Consider the following 24,255-nt stretch of genomic DNA (forward strand, 5'->3'; position numbering starts at 1 on the left):
AAGCAGGTGGGTTGTTTTTCTCTCCCTAATACAGGAACAACTACCATGTATGAGTAGCACAGTGGTTCCACCCTTTTCTGTTTCTTGAATTTTTACTTATCTGTATGGATTTTATTTGCTTGGTGAGTTCTCTTGGGGCTTCCCTCCGCCCCTGAGTGTACCAATGGTCTTCTCCTTCACCCTCCCCCTTCTGGATCCACTCATTTTTTCCTGCATTATGACTCATTTTTTTTTTTTTCTCAAATATTTCTGCTATAAATTCCTTTCTATGGGGAACACATGAAAATGTATTTTTTTCCTCTAAGGTTTTCCATTGCACATGTGTTATGTGAGCAAAGTGGGAGCAGGGGAAATACCTGTGTCTGCTGCTTCTTGGCTATGCTGCAACTCCATAAAACCCAATGCATTTTTCAGTTCTGCTCAGTGATTTTAGATGTCAATCTGAGCACAGATCTAGGTTCAGCCAAATGTATTCTGAGCCTGTGATGGTAAATCGTGGGATAACTGCCCTGAGCTCCCTCTAGAGCCAATGGAGGGAGTGCACAGAGAGTGCATTTGTCATTCGTTTAGCTTTCTAAATTCAGTTGAGTCCTCTGTTTCTGCACCTCAGTTTTGTTTCTTATTTGTTCTCAGAACAGATGAGCATCTCTTCATCTGCTAAATGAGGGTGTATAGCCTTTCTCTACTCTCAAGTCTAACTCAGTTATGTTATGTAGAAAGCATAAGATCTTTGAGAAGAGTTTTTGTTGTCAGTGTCACCATCCTTGAGTAAATTTTTAATTCCTCTCTGTGTACCAGCCTCTGTGTACTTCTACCTGGAGAGTGTGTCTCACAACAAATTTGCTTATTTGAAGGAAAATGGAGGGAAAGAAATTGGGGTTGCACCAATTGCTGTATTTTTGGACTGTATTTAGCCACTAATATATCTGATGCTATGCCAGGAGCTCAGGTCAGCAAGAGTTCCAAATATTTGGACTCTAGAGGAGGACGTGACTCAGAAGGCAGTGCTTGTAGCACAGGATCCTGAAAAGGGGAGGGAGAAATAGTTTGATCTGTCCAGTGAGTTTGATTAAGTAAATGTTATTTTTCTTTCCTGTTTCAGTATAACAAGTAGTACACAAGAATGTAGAAATGTAAGCTTCTGTGAGATAGAGAGGAGGTACAACTTAATTTATTCCAGGTGCTGGCAAAGAGGATCTTTCAAGAGAGAACAGTTACAAATATGTGGAGGTTTTTTGGCTCAGAAGACAAAATTTGACATCTTTTTTTCATGTGTTTGTGCAAAATTCAGGACACGTTTGAAGAAGAAGGCAATGAGTCAGTTATGTTCACTGTGGAAAGGGAATTGCTGCTAAGCACAATGCAACTGAAAACTTGGCTTTTAAGTAAGCAGATGCATCAGTTTTCCTTACTCATGTAGCCACAAAAATGCATTTCTCAGATGTTTTTAAAATAGCTTCAAGAAATTGCAGAGATACAACTCTTTCCTGAACCAGTGTGTGAATATTGTGGTTTCTGATCTAACTTCAAGCCTGAAATCCTCCTGGTTGTATCCTCAGCTGGGCAGAGGCACGCAGATCAATCAAACCCAGCATTTTACCAGGAGCAGTCAGGTCCTCTCTCTGTGCTCTGCTGATGAAATGCTTCTTCTCAATTCTAGCATTCAAATGAAATCCTCTCACTACTGTCTAGGGAAAGACACTGCCTTAATTCCTAAGGGTTATTTTAATTCCCCCACATTCCATCGTTTGTGGTTTTTAACTCCAGGCAGTCTGATTTATATACAGAATATATGTGCAGAGGAAGAATAAACACTGCACGCTGTGTATTAGAGGTGTGATTGTGGCAGGCTTCCAAGAGAGAAGAAAAGCTTGAATGGATGGATGTTTTTGGGTGTCTTTACCAGGTACTAATTTTAACAGGCGTTGCGGACTTAATGCTCCATCACAAGATCCCACACAGCTAGCTAGTATTCCCAGAATCACAGGCCAATGTTTAATTCATGAGTACGGCATTGACTATGTAGGGTATGTCAGGGGATTAAGCAGGAGTTTTGTCCCTTGTTTCTTAGCTCTGAGGTTTATTTGAGACAGGTCATCTTTCTCTCAGCTGCTGTTTTCACTTGTGTGCTCAAAAGCCTTTGAATACTGGAGGCAGAAACACTGCATTGTGTTACATGGTCTAGTTAAAAATTTCTAATTCATTGGTGCAGCCTTACACAGACTCACTAGAATGTGAGGCATTTTGAAGTAAAAGAAGACAATCTTAATAAAAAGTACATGTCTTCTAATCTGATGGCATTTATATAGCTTTTATCATCCTGGCTCCATCTTCAAGTACTCCTATCCACATTTTAATCCATATTTTTCTCCAGCCGAGTCATAAATTGTATTAAATGATGTGCCTATGGCCGGGCAGGATGTTAATGCTGAAACAGGAACTGAATTCAGCTGCTGTTGCTGCCCAGTAGCCCAAAGGCTCTTCCTCTGTGGGTCATGCAACCATGCTGGGAGCTCCAGCACTCCTCGCTTCTGAAACCAGGCACTTCTGAGGTTGTTCCTTGGCTCCAAACACAGCAGCAACAAATCACTTCTGTTGGAGTGCTGGGAATAATTAATGGGAGACTGAGGCTGTGGCCATTCTTCTCTCTCTGTGCTTTCTCTTGTCAAAATTTTGAAGTTGCTTAAGTTGGTTCTAACTTCTCTGTCCTTCTCTTCCTGATTGTGAAACAGGAAGGAAACAAAATTATCAGTTGTAGGGGGGAAAAAAGAGAAGGAAGGCATTTGTGGTAAAATTAAAAGTGAAGTTTTTAAACCTATCTTTACTTTCTTCCTCCTTTTTTTTTTTTTTTTTTTCTTTACCCGCTGCTTAAATAGCACTTCATGTCTATGTGTGTAATTCAGCACTTTAAAACTGTTATAAAACATAGATATAGGACTCTGATCCTTGATGCCAGGTCCATGTATCTAAAAACCATAATCCTAGTGACCTTTTATCCAGAGTCATAGCTCTCACTGGTGCACCAGTTGCATATTAGGGCTAGTTTAGAAATTTTACTGAGGCAAGATGTAGGGTCTAACTGAATGAAAGCTACACAGGAACTCATGTTAGCCCTTAAGAGAAAACAACAAATGTATGAGAATATCTGGATTTTTAAAGGAGAATTGCTTTAATACCCAATACACATGAAAGAAGATTTTTGCTTGAGGCATTTCTGTTACAAGGGTCACAGTAGCTTCAACCTGAAACACACAGATTTTTTGGAAATTGTTACTTAAGATAAGCAATGCACAGTTTGTTTGCACTGCCCGTAGCAGGATTATATCAGGATCAAAATATATGAAACATAAGAGAGAGAATGAAATAAAGTCTTCTCAATAGTCCCATTGAAAAAAACCACTTCATTTGATCTTTTCATAACAGGTATTTGATGGTCCCAACAATGAAGCACCACTTCTTAGAAGACTCTGTGGAACACAGCATCCCCTTCCTATCACATCCTCCAAGAATCTGATGTACATCCGACTGCACTCCGATACAACCATCCAGCACAGGGGCTTCAGTGCTCACTTCACCGAGGGTAATTTCATCATTTACATTAATGCATATTTATCTAATCACCACTTTGTATCAGACACAGTCTTTTAGCACAGCTGATAATGGAAAGTATCATTTCTACACATGAAGCACATGGAGTGTGTATCTTTACCAGGAATTAATTTTCTGAATTATAGATTAAAGAATTTAAAGCCTGAGGATCAACTTAGATTCTTCAATTGGGAAAAAAGATTTCATACTTTTTATAGCAAGGCATCTAGCACACATCAGCTGCCTCTTATTCTTCCTCCCTAGAGGGTTAGCTGTCCATAACCGTCCTGAGAAAAATGTGCAACTGGCAGTTTCCACAGACCTAGTGACAAAATAACATTTTATATGTCCATCCATGCGCATGAATCTGAAAAGCTATAAAAGAATTCTGTGTGATGCTGTTGATGAAGTCCATGGATTCAGGCCTGCACACCCTGCCAAACATCAACTATCCAATTTGTGGCGGACTAATTGGTATTTTACATGGTTTCCTTTTTAATGAAAAATGACACCAACTGGGCAGAATTTTCATGAAATTACATACTATTTGATAACTGGTGATTTGCTTTCACTTTTTCTCAATAATTTCAGCAACAGTTTTTCCCCAAGATGCAGACATCTAGTTTTTGCAGAGAAAATCAGTTTCTCTTATTTTCCTCTCAGGATTCTTTTCACTATAAATATTGCTTTTCCCAAAAATGTTTCATTCTTTGAAAATATAGTGAAAAATTATAAAGAAAAGGAGGATTTTGTATCAACAAAAATCTCAGTTACTCAGTTACTGAGATACTAGTTAGATAGCTAATTAGCCATTTCTGGCTAGCAATTGTGAGAGCCTAATCTGTTCAGTTTTCTCAGAACACATTTACTGGATTTAGTACTGCTCAAACCATGTCTGATGAGTGAGTGTTCCCTGCCTAGGATTTTACAACTCAGCTTCTCTCTTCCTGAGAAAACTCAGTTAAATCCCATCTTTTGTTTGGTATTTTAGGCAACATAGCACAATAAATGAATCTCACTCTTTGGTACTCACCTCCTCACCCGGCAGTTCAAAGCAGGTGTGTGTTAAACTCTGACCTGGGCAGTTTTATGAGCAGCCACTGAGCTTAGAGATGAGGCATGGCAGCACTCAGCACTGTCAGCCAAAGTTCTGCAGTCAGTCAAGCTCTAGCATAGTGCAACACCTCACACAATTGCAGTTTTGCTGACACAGCTCACAAGAGGGTCCCGCTAATGCAATGTGGTGCCATCCCTGGCTGCTGGAAGGTAGTGGACAGTAATTTATGATTTTTTTCTTCCTAGATGCCAGCCTAGACAAATGACCAGAGAAATAGGTGTATTGCACTACCCCAGAACCAAGTTTAACACTTTGAGAGAGTTTAACACTTTGGCCCCAAGATTTCTCTTCTGGGCTATGAGGAGATGAAAACTATCAGGTCTAAAGTCACTCTGGGTTCTTGCAGATGGTCAGCCAGGTGCAGCACAGCTTGTGGATCCAGGTCAAGAAAGTGCACCCAGCGCTGGGAACTAATCCTTAAGTCTCTTCTTCTGATTAAATACTATGGAGAATTTTATCCTCATTTCATGCTGATGTTCCATGTTACACTTTATGCATTCATTTTCACTACAGAATCTAAGCAATGTGATTTGTATATACAAATATTTATATATGTATCTATATCTTTGTGTTTCATTCTAAAGCATGTGGAAGCTTCATAGAGTCAGATTCAGTTGGGGCAGCAATTTCCTCTCCTCTGTATCCTGCCAAATACCCAAACAATCAGAACTGCAGCTGGATTATTCAGGCTCAGGAACCATGTAAGTAAAAACATCTTTTATAGTTAGCTGGGATGACTAATATCCTCATCTTCTTTTCTGCAATAACAATGCATTCCTCCTTTATGTCTTTAGGAAGTTCTGCATCCTGGTAGTTGATGAGTGTGGTTCTCCCAGTCTGTCACAAGTCAGATTTCACTGCAAAAGATTTAGTGCATAGCAAGGAAAACAATTTGCAACTCTGTCATCTCACCCAATTTACTGTGACCCAAGTGTTACAATTATAAGTGAGGTGTTGAATACTATGTGATGTTGGATTCATTTGTGAGAAAATCTCAGGGTTTACATATAATTAAAGCACTTGTATTTAGCTGAACTTATTTTGGTCTGGCGTTTTCAAACTAGAGTTGTGTTACATGAAATCTCTGCTAGTAACATTAAAAAATAGATTGAATAATGAAAAAAGATACACAGAATCTTCTATTTCAAATACAAAGAAAAATACATAAATAAGGTGGTGTTATATGCATAGATACACTCTCAGCTATTCATAATTTTGCACAGATTTATGATTGGTCATAAAACACCAAATATTTTTCATCAGATACTGGTACTACCTTTAATACCCTCTATTACCTTTACATTGTATAAGATTCCTAAAAAAATTTGTATGTGTTAAATCCTATAATAGCGTTCTGGTATCCTAATTTTAAATAGGAACTATTCTACTTCATCTGTACATCTTATATTTAGCCATTGTTGTTAAAATCATAGGATGTTTCAATCATATTTATAAGTTTATTTTGCTAGGTTATAAAACAAATATCAATTTGCCAAGAAAACACCAAAACACAAATCAGGAGATAAGTAATAGGTTTTTTTTATCATAGTTACTTATACAAAGAGGATGTCCATGAAAAGGACATCATCAAAGCTCTTCCTTACCTGTACAATGTTTATTTTTAAAGACAAACTTCCCTGGATTCATATTGAAAACTCATATATGACTGCTGTCTCCTGAATTACAAGAGTATGAGAGACCATAAAAGTGCTGTAGAAGAAGTGACCTCCTTCACTTGCCAGCAGGACCATCCCATGCCTCGTGTTACAGCTCCACATGGCTTCATTACGCCGTTGCACAGCATTACATACATAAATAGCATACATACATTGCATTGCATATCCGATAGATTTAGCCAATGGCAGGCCACAGCAGAGCTCCTGCTCTGCTTTTACTGGGAAGGCCAACAAGTCTCCTGCTCTGGCCACCCACTGTGTTTTTTCCCTTTTTGCTGTGTATCCTGAGGACCTGCATTGATAGCTGTAATTGATTGACCAGACAGGACACAAAGGAGTGCGGAACACGCGTATGCAGCTGAACGCCAGTCAGCGGCACCCTGCTGAACGCAGCGCCGGCTCCACGTCTGTCATTTCAGCTTATGCGAGCCAATTAAGTGGGGCCCAGTGAGAAGTAAAATATTTGTGTCAAATTCAGCTTGGTCAGTGTGGGAGAAAACTTAATTGTCATCTAAATCATGAGACTCTTTCTGACCCGCTCAAACTGCATGGGAGCCCTAAGGCCAGTAGTAACTACTGTCCCAGACTGGTGTCAAGGACAGCTTCTCTTCTGCCAGCTGTGACTTCACTTTTGTTTGTATCAGAGAAGCAAGAGTAGCAGGAAAGTCAAAAATACGCTGAACCAGAAATCCTCTTTTTCATGATATAGCCTGCAGTCCAAGAGTGTGGAAAATCCAATTCTGTACAAGTATAGCTGAGGGTAGTTAATGATCCTTTGACCAGCCCGATTGATGAATATGGAATGTTGCAATATGATGAAAGAAGTGGCTCTTTCTAAGCCTGGAGCAGGGCAGCAGCAGTTCATATTTGTCCAGATCTATGGTATAGATCGCAAAGGGACAGCAGGTCATGGGTGTGTAGAAATAACTTTTGTTTCTGAATGTCTGTAGATTTTCCATGTTGTATTTGCTAATGTTTTCAGTATATAGTAAGTTGTCCAGATACAAGGAAACTTAGATCCATGTGTATGTGTTAAATCCTGTCCTTCCAATGTTAATTGTACTAGAAAGTACTGAAAGGTGAAGACATTTACCAGGACCTTTGCAGGAGAGGTTAATGCACTTCCATCAAATTCATTCAACATATAATGAAAAAAACTACTTTGGATGTTATGCTTTATGGGGACTGATTGACTTCAGGGAAAAAAAAGAACATTTGTTTACATGTAATTATTTCTCTGTGAAATTACAAACTTCTGTCTCAATTTTTACTCTTTGCCGTTGCCAGTCAACCACGTCACACTTTCATTCACTGACTTCGATGTTGAAAATGATAGACAAAACTGTGCAACGGATTTTGTGGAGATTTTGGATGGGAATAACTATGAGGCTCCTCTTCAAGGTATTGTACCTTTCCCTTGTGCATTTCAATATATATAAAACTACACCCAAGGTGAGCAGGAGAAGGTTTTCTGTGCATGGCCTCCTGCTAAATGGATTTTCTTTGAAAACAGAATCTCCTCGGCCTCTCTGCCAGAGGAAACTGAGAATGGAGAATGAGTCTTGAGTGTGAATGGCAGAGTCCTCCCAGGCTCTGACTATGCTCCTACTAACCTGCAGTTTGGTGTTCACTCCAGCTGCCTTTTCCTTCCTCCTCAGCTGAACAATATTGGGAACCAAGCAATTCAATTTAAACTGAATTCCCAGTTAACTATACAAAAACATATAACTCACAAACACAGAAAATAACTGCAGTCCATGCTAAACACTGGTAAGGAAGCTGCAGATTTCTGGGAGCAGAGAATGGTTTTTCCTCAAACTATGGAAAGCAGAAGTTTTTCTGGTCTTTCCTGAGTTTTTATAGCTTTCTTCTGACATCTCTGGACAGAACAATCTTTTTCAAGTGCCAGGAGCAGCCTGAAGCAGCAAACTTCAGAGCCCTGAACACAGGGTGGTCCCAACTCTCCTCATATCCCCAGGGTTGCCTCTAATTCCTTTCTGGAAAATTCAGAATATCTGTGTCTTATTACGTTCTCTCTTACTCTACTTTTGTACGTGCTTCTTTGTGGAGAGTGGGGCTGCAGTCAATTTAAATGGTTTGTAGCTAAGAGCAGAATTCATTTTTTGGTCTCCTATCCTTGGCTTTCACTTGACTAAAGGACTTTTCAGTACTTAAAGGGGGCATGTAGAAAAGATGGGGAAAATATTTTAGAAGGACCTATCGAGATTGTCATGGTTTTAAGCTAAAAGAAGGTAGATTTAAACTAGATATAAAGAAAAAAATTTTTACAATGAGGGTGGTGAATCACTGCAACAAGTTGTCCACAGAATTGGTAGATGTCCTGGAAACATTCAAGGTCAGGCTGGATGAGGTTCTGAGCAACCAGATCTAGTTAAAGATCTCCCTGCTCATTGCAGGGGGGTTGGACTAGATGACCTTTAAAGGTTCCTTCCAACCCGAAGTATTCCATGATTCTATGACACTAGCTGCTATCTTTCTTATTACTGTCAGATTTTTTGCTAGATTGTTATTCCTATTTCTAATCCCTGTATTACAATCCATTGCAGGAGTCTGTTATTTTTCACTTGGTTTTTTTCATCAGAAACCAATTGAGTGAAATGGAAACTGCTGTCAGATATATTTGATAGATTTTTGGGGGGTTTATTTCCAATTAGGCAGTAATTTCTCTTTTTTTTTTTCATTTTCATTGAGGGAACTCAATGACAGAATAACCAGTGATGAGGGTGTCTGGAGAGCAGGAGGTTCTTTTTCTCTTAAAAAAAAATTGCCACAAGAGTTGAGTTTTGTGCAAATTAAATGGACTATTTCATTTTTATGTAGATTGAACTGACAACTGCAATTGTAAACAACAAATGCTACTCCTGCTTGTTGTCAGGCATTAACTCCAAATGTTAAATTAGCAGTTGTAATTACATGCTGAACACTTTTTTTTTCCCTCTCTGGCTTGCTCTCTTTCAGGCCGTTACTGTGGCACTACTATGCCATATCCTATCACTTCTTTTGGTAATGCCTTGGTGGTGAACTTCATCTCCAACAACAACATTACTGCCAGGGGCTTCCATGCCACCTATGCTGCATCGTCATCATGTAAGTCCATACAACAGATGCTACTTCCTTATGCCTCTGACTTTTAAGAAAAAGAACATATCCTTTACCTCTTTTTCTCTCTGCCATTCAATTTTTTAACCTTCCCTGTTGCCCTTCCCCTTTTTGGCCAAGGTCTCAGCACATATATCAACAAGCAAAGAACAAAGAGACAAGGAGAAATGCTTTCTTGATTAGCAAATGCTCTGGCTCTGTCAAGCTTTTTTTTTGTTTTTTATGCCACCCTTTCCAAGCCTCTACTGTCTCTTTCTTGTTGCAGCCTGCGGGGGTACTTTCCACATGGACAGAGGAGCTTTCAACAGCCCTGGCTATCCCGAGCCATATCCTCTCAACAGCGAGTGTGTCTGGACAATCATCAGCTCCCCTGGCAACCGACTCCAGCTGTCCTTCATGTAAATGCATTGCCAGGGGTTATTATTCAGCCTTTAACAGACCTGAAGGAAGGATGTTCTGTGTTTATTAGGAAATGTAATTACTGAATGATAAAGCTGAAACATATTTTTAGAGTAACTTGGAAAGAGAACACAGCAGGGGTTAGTGGCAGCTTGCAATCAGTGTTTCCCTGTCTTAGTCATAAGGCATATATGGCATTATATAAATAGGTGGTTTATCATTTGAGCAGCATGGGATGCTGAAGAAGCCAGTTCTCTCTCATAAACAAGAAGAGGAAATTTAACATCACTCTGCCTTTTCTTTACAAAGGAATTTCCTTACATTTACAATGTAAAGATTCATTTTAGTGTTTATTATATAGCTGATTAATATAAAGGACCTAGATATTCCACATATTGTAGAGTTATACCTCCGGAGGGATCTTGACACGATTGAGAGGTGGGCTGATGCAAACCTCATGAAATTCAACGAAGTCAAGTGCCAGATCCTATACCTGGGTAGGGGCAATCCCAGATACATCCACAGGCCAGGCAGAGGAGGGATTTAGAGCAGCCCTACAGAGAAAGACTTGGAGGTGATAGTTGATGAAAAAAGCTCAACAACAGCCAGAAATGTGCACTCACAGCCCAGAAAGCCAAAGGAATCCTGGGCTGCATCCAAAGGAGTGTGGCAGGTCGAGGGGGGATTCTGCCCCTCTACTACGCTCTCATAAGACCCCACATGGAATATGCATATGGTTGTGTTGCTCACAGTGTAAGAAAGACATGGAAGCCACAAAGTTGAAAAGGGGACTGGAGCACCTCTCTACTGCAAACAGGCAGAGAAGGTTTGGGCTGTTCAGGCTAGAGAAGAGAAGGCTGTGTGGAGACCTCATGGCAACCTTCCAGTATCTGAAGGGAACATACAGGAAAGATGAAGAGGTACCCTTCATGAGCAACTGTAGTGACAGGACAAGGGGCAATAGCTTCAAACTGAAAAAGGACAGGTTTAGATTAGATGTTAGAAAGAAATTCTTTACTGTAACAGTAAAGAATGGGGCACTGGAACTGGTTGCCCAGAGAAGTTGTGGATGCCCCAAACCTGGCAGTGTTCATGGCCAGACTGGATGGAGCTCTGGGAAATCTGGTCTAGCAGAAGGTGTCCCTCTCCATAGCAAGGGGTTTGGACCTACTTGAACTTTAAGGTCCCTTCCAATTCAAAACATTATATGATTCTATTCTGGGATTCTAAAATTGATATTAAACTCTTCAAAATTTCTCCCACAGTTAAAGCAGAGGATCTACAACAGGAATCAGGAGAATATGTGATTGAATTTTGTTTTCCCTTCAGCAAACTAACTTTCCTTTGAACACTTCTGACAGGAAAGTCATGTGGAGAATAATGTGGAGTCCTTTACCAGGGCTTTTAGGTCGTTCTTTACCCATGAGGTAGATTTCTGAGCCTCTCCATTTCCGGGCATCAAACAGTGGCTGCTGCCAAGAAAGAGAGCACTGACCTTTAGCAAAGCTTACCAAGAATGAGCACGAAAAGAAAACTAACTCTGAAACCTGCATTTGCAGTTAATCAGAACAAAAGGAAAATTTTTCTGGTAACACACTGACTGCATAAAGCACAACTTGTTAGGCATGTACTGATTCACTAATGCAATGAAAAGGACATTGTATTCCTCCTCTACTCACTGAAGCAGAGAAAAAGTACTAGAGCCTAAAAACATTTTCCAAAAGGTTTTCCAAAAGCCTGAAAACATTTTTCCAAATGCTACAAAATAAACAATAACTTTTCAGAAGCAAACCAAAATTCTAGTTTTCCACAGAAACTTTCTGAGGAACATACAATTCACTTACATAAAGTGACACTGAGTAGATGTTAATTCTTTTTCTTCAGTTACACATAGCTGAAAGGCAAGCTGAAAATACTGGAAAGCATGGAGTAATTGCATTAGAAAGCATTATTTGTTTTATTTAATTTCATATTAGGGCGTTATAAAATTTTGTTGCTACAAGTAATTCATTTTCTTCAGCTCAGTCTGAACTGAAATGTCTGTCTTGTAATGTGAGGGTTAGCTTTAAATTGTTCTGAAATATATCCAGATGAGTGGTTGGGACCATTTCACAGCATGGTATGCTGAACACATATGGCTAAATTCAAACCTGAAAGGGAGAAGTTGTTACCAGAAAATCAGAAAGCACAAATATTTAAGGCACTGGTTATTAGAGGCACTCTCTGGAATCTTTGCTATATATTCATAGTCTGCTTCTAAAAACCATCTTGGTTTACATTAAAGCATTTCACTTGGAAATACAAATCATGATTTTTAGAACATATTTAGCATTCAGCTTGGTGCAATAATTAAAAATTTATCATTTGATCACTATATCTCATTTCTTTTCTACAGTAAAAGGTAGTTTAGAAGAATAGATAATAATCCTTGTTATTATTTTGCACACCCAGATGTGTGACACTCAGAGAGGCCAGAGAAACTGTAATATTTTATAATTCTGGAGAAACCGCTAAGGGATTTCTGAGCTGAGAGGTGTTAACTACAACTAAATAAGCAAATGTTTTCTCACCACGGAGTGTGCTGAAATAATACACATATGAAGGGGCTAAAATATTCTCTGCATCCAACACTCACTGGATTTACATTAAAAATCTGGATTGTATCTCAGGGCTGTGTTTCATGGTTGTTCTTGGAGAACCAAGAAATTTTACAAGGATTTGAGAACTCTTTAAAATGAGTAACTCTGCACACTGAAGTTCTGTTATAAAATAAGGGGCTGGAAAGAGGGACCCCTGTATTAGTGGCCTTGGCAGGTGATGAGGGTTTTGTTGCTGCCTTTTTCTTAACTCTTACAGCATACCAGTTACAGTGGGATTCATGGCCTGGCAGGCCACACTCTGATGTGCCAGTCATATGCATGCTAATGCTCTTCTACTGCTATTGAAACAGAGCATTTCAGGTGGAGAATAGTAGTGGCTGCACCAAAGATTACCTGGAGATTCGTGAAGGGAATGATACAGGCACGCTGGCAGGACGATTCTGTGGGAACTCCTTGCCTTTAAATTATACATCAACTATTGGACATATCCTGTGGGTCAAATTTGTCTCGGACAGCTCAGGCATGGATGTTGGCTTCAGGGCCACCTTCTCTCACTGTAAGTAGATGTAATTTGATTGAAAACTATCTTTCTTCCATAGTACTTCCAAAATGATTCTAAAATATGATCGTTTGGCCGTAAAGTCTATTAGAAAATATTTGCTGATGTCAAAAAAGCTGTAACTTCGCTTAAAAATTATTTTGTAAAATATCTGTAGAAATGTAAAGGTGTGCTTTAAAACATGCCAGAACAGAATTCATGTGCATGTAGGTATACTGAATAATTTTGTAAATGTATCATATTTATTAGGCAATTGACAAATTAAGAAAAAAGTATTTCTTTTACAGCTTTCCATTTTGGTTTTTGAGTATGACAGTGTCCGTCTTCTGGTTTGGATCTAGATGCCATCAACCAGGGAGCAGAATTAGAAAGAGGGAAATTCTGCTGCACAAACAGACTTCAGAAGCTAAATGTCCACAGCCATTCTGATTATGCAAGCTAAACTTCTAATAATTTTCCTTATTTTGAGATTTTAACTACTCATTTTCAAACAGAATTATCAATAGTTCAGACCTCAATGAATTCAGAAGCATTTTTTACCAGAACATGCAAAGGCATTTAAAAAAAAAATTCTTTAATGCTTTTGGGTAGAAATGAACACAAAGTAGTCAGTCAGGGAGGAGTTTATATGTGTTGTCTTCCCACCTCTCCTACACATATACCCATGTGGCTCAAATGGGTAATTTCTTTCAGAAAAGGGAACACTGCAGCCCTCAAAACAAGAAAATCATTAGATGTGCATCTTAGGACTCTCTGAGACATGTCTTACAGCCTTACAGCACTGTCTAGTCCAAAGTAAACTAAGTCAGATGGGCCCCAGTGTTTCTTTTACTCTTTGTGAATTAGAGGCATTCGTTGTCTCTTTCTTGTTTTTCAGTGTATGGAAATGACATTGTGGGAGACAGAGGACAAATAGCTTCACCACAGTGGCCCAGAAGTTACCCTCACAATTCCAGCTACCAGTGGCGGATAAGTGTTAATGCTTCACAAGTTATCCATATCCGTATCCTGCAGATGGATATTGAAAATCATCACAGGTGCCAGTATGACAATCTAAAGGTGATTTCATTCTGAGAAGTTATTTTATTTCAATCTACTTTAGTAAAATGGATGAATAGAGAAACCTACAGGAGGAATGGGAAGCATTTATGAATATTTGGTGTGGCTTATTGGTTTTGCTATGCTATCTTTTCAATAATTATAAATTTTAGGAAGAGTTACATACTCTTTGGATCCCTAACAGGTATTTCCAATCTGTAAGTTTGAAATTTACTAAAAATAAGTCTGCAATGGTACAATCCTGAATATTAATATTCAAGAATTTCAGGTCAGATACCAGACTGAAATTTGCTCTGTGCTGGTTCAGTTAAGGACAACAGTGATAATAACAGTGCTTCTAAAAATAGTTATTTTAAAATCCTACAAGGTATCATTTACTTGCATCTTCTTTGTTCTCTGCATCAGTAATTTTGCTGGTGGCAGTAGAAAGGTGCCTCTTTCTTCCAGTTTGATTGTTTTTCTGTACTCCCCTGTATTACAGTCTAGCCAGGTTAAATATAGAATAATGGAATAGTTTGGAGTTGGAAGGGGCCTTTTACAGGTCACCTAACCCAGCGCCCTGCAATAAGCAGGGGCTTCTTCAATACAGCATTCACAGTGCTAAGTAAAATGGAACGATAGAGGACACAATTTTTTTCTGAACTTAGCTAACATAACCACTTAAATAAGGTAAATCTCTTCTTGCTTTCTTTTGGGTTTTTTTAAAGCAGTAAATCAATTATCCTTTTTTAATATTTGAGAAAGTTCATACTAGTTCTATGTTTTCAGTTCATTATTCATTTAATGATATTCAAATGTAATATTAGTTCAAAAGGGAAATAAAACTTTGTCTTTCATCTCATGTCATACATTACCAACAATTTTTTCTCCTAACTCAGCCTGCCTTTCTTTGTCCCTTTGAAAGCAAAATAAGTTTCTTAAACCAGCTAGACATTTAGTGAGTGTAAATCAGCCTGACCTTTAACCTGACTCAAGGATCAGATCATTAATGTAATGTTAATGTTTATTTAATATTTCCTAGCTTTCTCTACTGGACATTTTTACTGGGTGGTAGATGAAAAGAACAAAATAGTCTTGAAAGGTGACAAAGGAGAAACATCTTGTAACCACCCAAGATTTTGGCTTATAAATACATACAATGAAAAAAATATTTCTGCATAAGTATCTGAAAGAACTCAAAATACATATGTTCCTCAGTGGGGGCAAAAAGAGAAAGGAAAAAAAGAAAAGTAATTCCTTTTCTTTTCACTACATGTCATGGGGTTTTTTTTTCCCGTCAAGGATCAGAATTGTACCTGTGGACTTTTTTTAATGTGGGATGCCATTCTATGTCCCCAAAGAGCAGCCCTGTGATAGGGAATGAGCTGAATTTGATGGCTTCCGTTCAAATCCTTGTTCTGTGAAAGTTTCACATTTAACAGAATATAATTTGTTCCTTTTTTATAAGAAAGGTTTCTTGCTAACTTAGGTTTGCTGAAAGATCCCTCACTCATTTAAAGAGGGTAATTTTCTCCTTGGAAATTTGCTGAGTATGGGGCAGATGAAAATCTGGCTCTGTGAGGAACAGCACTATTCTCTCTGCAGGTGTATGATGGGCCCACTGTTCATTCTCGTCTTATTGAAACATACTGTGGCGCAGACCTTGCTTCTTTTGCATCCTCTGGCAGTTCGATGACAATCCAGTTCCAGTCAGATTCGTCTGTGACTGGAAAAGGCTTTCTTTTGGAGTGGTATGCAGTGGATGCTTCTGCTGTTACACAGCCCATTGCTAGAGGTGGGTTTTCAGTGGGTTGCACAGTTACAAGTGATACAGCCAGTGATACACTCAACTTTACTTAAAGAACTCCAAACCAACTTCCCCACTAGAGAAAGCTCTAGCTATTAATGAGAGAAAGCTTTCAGTGACACTTTAATGGAGCATTTTACTAGCTCTTTCAAACAATTTCTAGGGACTCTCAGATATACTAATTTACAGTGTTCTAAAAATAAGTATGTTGCTAGAGGATCATTTTTCTTTACACAGGTATTTCATTAAATCTAAACACTGATATGCCTTCATGGAAAATTATCCCTGTTGAAAAACCATTCTAAATCATTGGCCATTGTGATATGAAACAGCACAACAACTTATGTTAAACTGTGGTACATGCTCTTAGGTCCTTTGCTAGATATTCCTCATGGTAAAATAGGTCACATCATTGCTGCAACAAGCGGCACAGGAACATCCTCACAGATGAGGACTTTCAAGTTTTATACTTCCAATCCGACCTGAAGTTAAAGAATTCCTGCATTACTGTAACTATACACATCATCACTGTGCCCTCATTGTGTGTAATTGTAGGACTGTCATCTTATATTACATGAGGGGAGTGTTCTGTTTAAAAGAGGATGCTTTCTATTTTTGTCTTCTTGTCCATGACAGGTGCATGTGGAGGGGCTGTAACAACTGAAGAAACACCTTCATTCCTCTTCTCACCGGGCTGGCCAATGAATTACAGAAATCTTGAGGACTGTATGTGGCTTATCAGAGCTCCTGGATCCACTGTGGAATTCAATATCCTGGGACTAGACATAGAATCTCACAACTCATGCAACTATGACAAACTTATTATCAAAGATGGTGAGAAGTCAATCTTGCCCTGTGCTGACAGGGTGCAGTAGAGACCCAAGGTCCAAATACCTCAAATTCTCATCTCCACTGAGCTTAAGCAATCTAGATAGCAATGAGAACATGCCCTGAAGCAGTACTCTTCCTCTATTCTGAGACATTCTTCTAGTTAACATAAAATTAGCAAAGTCTGGCAAAATCTTTGGTGATCTATAAAAATATTTCTAAATCTGTAAAGGCTTAAAGGTCTTGAAAAGCACCTTCCTGTAAGTGTGAGCCACAGCAACAAACAGGCAGATGTGGACTGATTTAGTTTTAACACTAACATGTTCTTTTTATCTCAGGAGACAATAGTCTTTCCCCAGTACTGGCTACTCTGTGTGGACGAGAACCTCCTGGGCCAATAAGATCAACTGGAGATTCAATGTTCATCCACTTCATGTCGGATGCAAGTGTCACTGGAGCTGGTTTTAATGCCTCTTATCACAAAAGTAAGACTTGTTTCTCTTCTCCCCCAGATAAATGTCTGCCTTGCTGCTAACAATGGGGTAAAAGACTCTGGTATTTTTAACAGCTGTCTACAATCTAATTAATCACACATCTAATTATTCACCTCTCATGAATATGTGTTAATAAATGTCTGACTCTACATAGGTAAAATTTGCTATTTTCCCAGTAATATAATGCACAAAGTGTGATTCAACCAGACCAGTCACTTCTCAGAAGGAAGAAAAGCATGTGCCTGAGTTTATAACAGCTCAGCTGAAGGGTGAAAAAATGCTCAAGTAAGAGAGGGAAATAAATGACTCAAAGCAGGAAGAGACAAATGCAGAAAGCTGTATAAATTCTAGCAGGAATGTCAGCAATTTCCAGCAACAGTCCTCCAACACCCACTCAGGAATGATAAGAGATCCCTGAATGGGCTGAGGCACCAAGAAGGTGTTAGGGCAACCGTGACAATCAGGGGAAATTTTTCTGACTGGCAGCTGGGGTAGATGGCAGTGTTTTGGTCCATGGCTAGAAGCAATGTCCTCAGACAGGGTAATGATAAGCTCCTGCCATGGAACCTCCTTGACATTGCTACCTGCTTATTCATCTGCTAAGCCTGACAACAGTCTCACTGTCAGGAATTTCTGTGGGTGTCATCTTGTAATCCATAAGCTTGTGTTTTGGGAGATCATTCATCATGTGCATTGCTATATGCCCCTCAGCGCTTCATACACTCATTTCAACACTTATTTTTACCCATCACATCTTTCAGGAACAGGGTTTTTCTCAAAATGAATGGGTGAATATTTGATGTTTGTATTTCTCTTTGCTTCAACTTTCACCTTTTTTTTCAGGTTGTGGAGGCTATTTGCACACAAGCAGGGGTGTGATAACATCCCCCAACTACCCTCAAAACTATTCTCCTAATCTGAATTGTTCCTGGCATGTAGTGGTAACTACTGGATTTATCATTGCTGTTCATTTTGAACAGCCTTTCCAGGTTAAGAGTGAGGATACTTCCTGCATCCTTGGAGATTACGTAGAGGTGAGGTTATTGGCTGGGTCACCAAATCCTCAAAGCTGTTAAAGCTTCTGAACTTTACAGATTTCAGGGTCAGTAAAGCAGCTCAGGATGTCACGGGGTGCAAATACCAAAGAGAAATACCAAAGATGGTATTTCTTTCTATCTCACTCTCTTTTTTATTAATGTGCATTAATTAATCACTAGTTTAATAATTTCCCCTGTGGCTGGAAGCATTAAGATGATGTGTGCTCAAAATTTACATTCCAGGGCTGTTTGCTTGAGTAACATTAGCAATTTCTGTTTTAGCTGAAGAATGGGTTAGATAATGCTGCCCCACCCTTAGTGTCTGGAAGAGGGAATGGACGGTTTTGTGGAACCAGCCCTATCTCTACCATGTACACCACAGACAATCAGCTGTTTGTCCACTTCACTTCTGACAGCAGGAACGAGGGTCAAGGATTCAAACTGAAATATGAGGCTAAGAGTCTAGGTAAGTCTAGGTAACAAATTCTGCCACTTATACGCATGTAACTTGGAGTTTGTCCTCTTAAAGGATATTTTTGTTTTAAGGTCCAATTCTGGTAAAATCAGATGTCTGCAAAAATGTCGTACAGTGCATGACTTCTGATCTGACATTCAGATTTTTCCTTTTTAAAGAGTGTCAGGTCACAGAACCTGAAGATATTAAAGATGGATTTAAAACAAAAGAAAAGCGGGAGACCCTTTAGTAGAGAGGTAGCATCTACAGTTAGGAAGAGATGTCAAAAATTCATACAGGAAAGGAAAAACTCCTGGAAACAAGAACATTATTTTGAACATTTACTACCCAGCACAAGTGGTAAATGAAGTTAGGAATTTTTCAGGGTAGTGTGTCTAGAAAGGTGGCAACATTTCTCACAGGTTTTCCTCCCAACTGAGAAAATAACGTTGATTGCCAAAGCTAACTTTTTTTGAAAGAATGAACAAAATGGAGACCCAGGTCCTAGGAGTAAATCACGAACTTGGCATTTGCAGTTATCCCACTGTGCTCGTAACACACACCACTTGGCACACCCAGACACCTGTTAAACAGTGTATCTAAACAACTAAGGCAAGCTGTCAATCAGCTCAAATCTTTAAGTGCTTGATTTCTGCCTATTTTCCTTGCTGCCCCAAAGAATTAGCATTACATTAGAGGATTCATGAGGGAAATAGGTGGAGCCGTACAATAGCATTTCTACTACTTCAATTTATGGAATTGTGTTAAACCAATACTGCTAGAATATAGAGGGGGTTTGGGACAGAAAGGTTCTGGTCAAAATAAGGTATTTTTGTCAGGTTAAGGACCTGAACAAATCCTCATGTTTCCTCTGACTGGCATTCCTCACACATTCATTATTATCTCAAACAGACATTTCAGTTCTTGGAAAGTAGATGTTGGGAACAATTCACAGAAATATTGATGGGTTTGACTTGTGGACTTCCTAGCTCTTGGGAATTGGGATAGGAACAAGGCAAGAAATAAGTTTTGTGCTTGTTTTAGAAGCAATCCAAGGAAGAAATAATACAGTTTAATTCAGGGCCCTGAACACTTTGAAATGAGGAGGGCTAGGTAAGTAGGAGGACAGGAATATAGGATTCTACTGCATTAAAATGTTTTCCCACAGTAAGCAATAACATACATGGTTTTATTTATGTAACTGTATGACATCAAAAGGAAACTGTGTTGGAATATCGTGATAAGTCATATTTTTGATGCCTCACCCATTTCCTTTTCATATTGTTTTTTATTGGTGATCTTTTCTTTCCCAGCCTGTGGAGGGAACATTTATATCAATGATTTCAACCCCAGTGGATATACATCTTCCCCCAACTACCCGAGCAATTACCCTCCGCATGCTGACTGTGTCTGGACCATAACTGCTCCCAATGGACATGCAGTAGAGCTGCAATTTGAAGATCAGTTTTACATTGAACCTTCACCAAAGTATACATCCAATTTTGCCTATGTTTCTTCAGAGACTCCATTCTGATTTTTCTTTACCTGTTACTTTCTCTAATTCCTCCCAGAGAATAAACACTTCCATAATTAAAATTAAATGGGGTTAAGAAATTTTTGAGAGATCATTGAAGCTATCAGGTTACTGGTTTACATTCCTAGCACTTTGCAATGCATAACAGAAATCAGTATGACAGAAAAAGTGGAACATCCATGGTAAAAAAGTGCTTTCTGTAAAATCTGTGCCCTATAGTCCTTTCATATTCAGGTTTTCAGTCATTTGGACTCTCGGGTGCTTTTAAAGCCAATAGATTGCCACCATGACACTTTGCCTCCTTCCTCCATTGCCCGGCTGCTGGTTTGCTGTGGGTGTACACATTTTGCACTCCCTGCCTGAAGCATAAAACAAGGCTATTTTCCAGCTGATGTAACTTCATTGATTAGATGAAGTTCACTGTAAGGCAAAGGTGAGCCTGTGAAACCACATCCAGAAAAAATAGTGAAGGATGGAGAATCCCAAAGGTGTCCTTTCTGGCTTCAAGGACACTGCACCATTCTGAAGACAAAGCTTATAGTTAAGATATTTTGGGTCTTTGTATGCCCACCTCATTAGACCCCAGAACTGAATTTCTATTCCCTTAATCTGTCCTCTTGTTGTCCCTTATTTCAACACTCATCAGTGAGACTTAGTAGGGAATATCTGCTGAATCTGAATCCTGCCAAAAAAATGTATTAAAGATGGTCCCAGCTACTTTTGCCAGTGCTGTTCATATGCCTATCCAGAAGTTGCTCCTGTCATATCTGATCTGATCATAGACTGAGTTTTAGATTAATCTCTCTCAATGTTTCTAGCACTTCTTTTGATTCAATTGTTACATAACTGCAATGGATTATGATCTTGTTGATTCTGTCCTGGTCACACTGCATGGAAACCAATCTAATTCACTACAGCTTCATGGCTTTATGCATGTACTGGAATGATTTTGAACCAATACTGCCATACATTGAAAAGAAAATTCTCTCCTCTTCCAGCTGCACTTCCAGTTACCTAGAGCTGCGCAGCGGTGCCGACTCCAGTGCCCCCCTCATTGCCAAGCTGTGTGGAGGTTTGATGCCAGGCTCACAGAGATCCTCAGGAGCTGTCATGTACCTGAGGTTCAGGTCTGACAGCAGTGCCACACACATGGGATTCAATGCTAAATACTCCATTGGTAATGCTTGCACTTATCATTTTCTATGATTTTAAAGAAGATTTTGGTCTCAAGTGTTAGGCTTTTGTAATAGGGCTTAAATCAGACCTGTGAGATGGGCTGACAGGTACATGCTGCTTTCAGTTAGTGTTAGAGCTAAGGCATCAGAATATCAGCATGTTCTGCACCTAGCAAGAGGTGAAAATTAGGGAAATATTAATAGGAAAGTGCTCATAGACCAGCAGCAGCAGAAACAACTACTGGATAACCTCCTGTCAAAGTCAAAGTAGCAGTAGAAAAAAGGTCAGTGTGGATAAAGTAGTGTAACATGGTTTGATTTTCAGAATGCAAACTTAGGGTAACTTTCATAAGCATTCATGAGGTTCTGAAGGTGAATGCAAAGGTCAGCAAAGAGCTGGCAGTAGAAGAGCTAATTAGGAGCTTCTCTATGTAAATGTAAATCACTCTATAATAACAAAGCTGCTAGACAAACAGGGGCAGCATAATAATGGGCTGGAAAAGGAATGAGCAATGAGAACCATTATTTGTCATCTGGGAAAATAAATACTTTAAAGTTATTTGCTCTCAAGCTGAAAAAACAGGGTTAGAAAGCACTAGAAATATTTTAAAATTCAAGAAAAAAATAGTCCTTGATCAGATTCAGAAATAAGCTACTTTTTGGGGTTTGATAATGTTAGTAATCTTCAAAGAATAACAGCCATTATGTTAGTATCACTCATATAGGATAGTCTAAGGACTGTTAATTTCTCAAAGGCAAAGTAGTGAACTATATTGTTTTACACAGAACTTTGGTGATTGTGTTAGATCTAAAACACTTAAGCCAAAATAGAGTGCTATCATATTTCTGAATGTAAAAACTGAAGAAACTTCGTATATACGTATATTTGTTAGTATATGAAGCCGTAACTTACATTTAGCCACAACAGATTTACACTATCTTAGCTGAATGCCAGTCATCCTGAAACAAAGCCCTAACGAATCAAGGATGTAACGGTGTGAACACAACTGTTATTGCCATGGAAAGATTGTAACTGACAGACACAGAAACCACTGTAAAAAAAAAAACCAATTTATTCCACCTGAGAATATTGTTTCATAGAATCATAGAATATCCTGATTTGGAAAGGAACCACAAGGATAATCAAGGTCCAACTCCTGGCCCTGAACATGACCACCCCAAGAATCACACCATGTGCCTGTAAGCACGTTTGCTGTAAGCCTTACCACTAAAACTTATGTTTGCAGGTACTGCAGAGAAATGAGTGTTCAGAAGGAGACAATTAAAAATTAATAGCTGTTTTATACACTGTGCAGTGATTACTCACTAAGACACCACAAGGAGTGAACAGGAAGGGATTAAAGGAAGAAGGAGGCTGAACTATAACTGTTGATCCAAACCAGAAGTCAACTTTTGTCTGTCATAAAAAATTTAGATTCACACTTAGCAAATTTCATTTCTTTTTAATTTATCTGATACATCTTTGCAAGGTTTTCTGGTAAATATGGACATAGTCAGAGATTAGATTGAAAACTGTAAGTTTATTCAAATGATAAGATATATGAAAGAGAGGAAGGGATGCTTGCAATGGTGGGGTGGGGGGAGGGCTGAAAAAAATGAAACAAACCAGCAACCAGGATTGATTGAATTAGATTGAAAACATGGAAGATATTTAATTGGAAGGCAATTCCTGTTTTATTACCACAGTTAGAGAACAAGTCATTTGTGCCTTACCTTTAAGTCTTGTTTAGGAGAAAGATCATCTCTCTGAGATTCTACAGCTAACCGAACAATATTCTTCCTTTTGCAGCTCCCTGTGGTGGGACAGTGATAGGACAAACTGGTACCATCAAAAGCATGGGGTATCCTGACCTTCATTATCAAGACAACCTGCTGTGCGAATGGTTTCTTCAGGGTCCCAGGGGCCACTATCTTACCATCAGATTAGAAGGCCTAGATATTCAAAACTCTTCCAAGTGCACAAATGACTTTGTGGAGATCCGAGAATACAACGCTTCTGGTCTGAGAATTATTTCAGTGTTTTTCTTCCCCTCCTTAGTACTACTATGAAACCTCACCAGAGGTTCCTGAAAGCATTTCTCTTTGGGTGCAAAGTGAGCCTTTTCAATGTACAGTATTTGCTTGTGTCTGCCTTGCTTGCTGATGCAAAGTTAGGCAAGCAAAATCCTTCTGTTTGCCAGCAATAACTTGATTCTACTAGTTTACTACTGCCTGTCCAATTAAATTGGAAAGTGACCCTTCAATATAAATATAAATATAAATATAAATATAAATATAAATAATATATTGATATAAATTTCTCTTTCTCTATGTGATTTTTGCAGGAAATTTGTTGGGCAGGTACTGTGGTAATACTCTCCCTGATGCTGTGGACACCTCTGACAGTTTTGCTTATGTCAAGTTTGTCACTGATGAATCAGTCAATGCCCGAGGATTCAGACTGCGCTTTGATTCCAGTACTGAAGGTTGGATTTGTAAGGTTGAAATATACTCTCAGAAAGCAACTTACACCACAGACCATAACTGCACAAATACAACATATATTATAGATTACTTGTTCTTGGAGTGGTGTGTATTTGCTCTTAAATTTAAACTTTGGGGGGATGTATGAATAGAGCTCTCTGGCAACAACTTAGCTGAGCTGAAATTTGCTGAAGCAAGCAATCTCCTGCTATAATGGATGTTGCCATCAGTGGCACAAGGAAGCACACTCTTCCACACCTTTTTTCTTCAACAGTCAGTCAAGGGATGTCCTAATATACCCTTCCCACATCCCTCAAGATCAACTTATACTGGTATTCAATGACC

General features: G+C 39.0%; 1 protein-coding gene across 1 annotated transcript in view; it reads left to right on the plus strand.

The window, feature by feature from the left end:
• Positions 1-24,255, plus strand: part of CUBN (cubilin) — a gene marked incomplete at its 5' end in the record, with an annotated part of 143,441 nt that overhangs the window by 75,102 nt on the left and 44,084 nt on the right. Inside the window, 16 exons of the mRNA XM_082298647.1 lie at positions 3,424-3,580; positions 5,290-5,406; positions 7,669-7,782; positions 9,361-9,489; positions 9,767-9,899; positions 12,851-13,056; positions 13,937-14,118; positions 15,703-15,892; positions 16,541-16,738; positions 17,071-17,217; positions 18,070-18,260; positions 18,546-18,729; positions 20,031-20,205; positions 21,250-21,428; positions 23,237-23,446; positions 23,772-23,912. Of these exons, the coding sequence (XP_082154773.1) occupies positions 3,424-3,580; positions 5,290-5,406; positions 7,669-7,782; positions 9,361-9,489; positions 9,767-9,899; positions 12,851-13,056; positions 13,937-14,118; positions 15,703-15,892; positions 16,541-16,738; positions 17,071-17,217; positions 18,070-18,260; positions 18,546-18,729; positions 20,031-20,205; positions 21,250-21,428; positions 23,237-23,446; positions 23,772-23,912 (2,653 nt within the window). The remainder of the gene's footprint in view (positions 1-3,423; positions 3,581-5,289; positions 5,407-7,668; positions 7,783-9,360; positions 9,490-9,766; positions 9,900-12,850; positions 13,057-13,936; positions 14,119-15,702; positions 15,893-16,540; positions 16,739-17,070; positions 17,218-18,069; positions 18,261-18,545; positions 18,730-20,030; positions 20,206-21,249; positions 21,429-23,236; positions 23,447-23,771; positions 23,913-24,255) is intronic.

Source organism: Coloeus monedula, assembly GCF_965178545.1.
Source record: "Coloeus monedula genome assembly, chromosome: 1".
Taxonomy (NCBI): domain Eukaryota; kingdom Metazoa; phylum Chordata; class Aves; order Passeriformes; family Corvidae; genus Coloeus; species Coloeus monedula.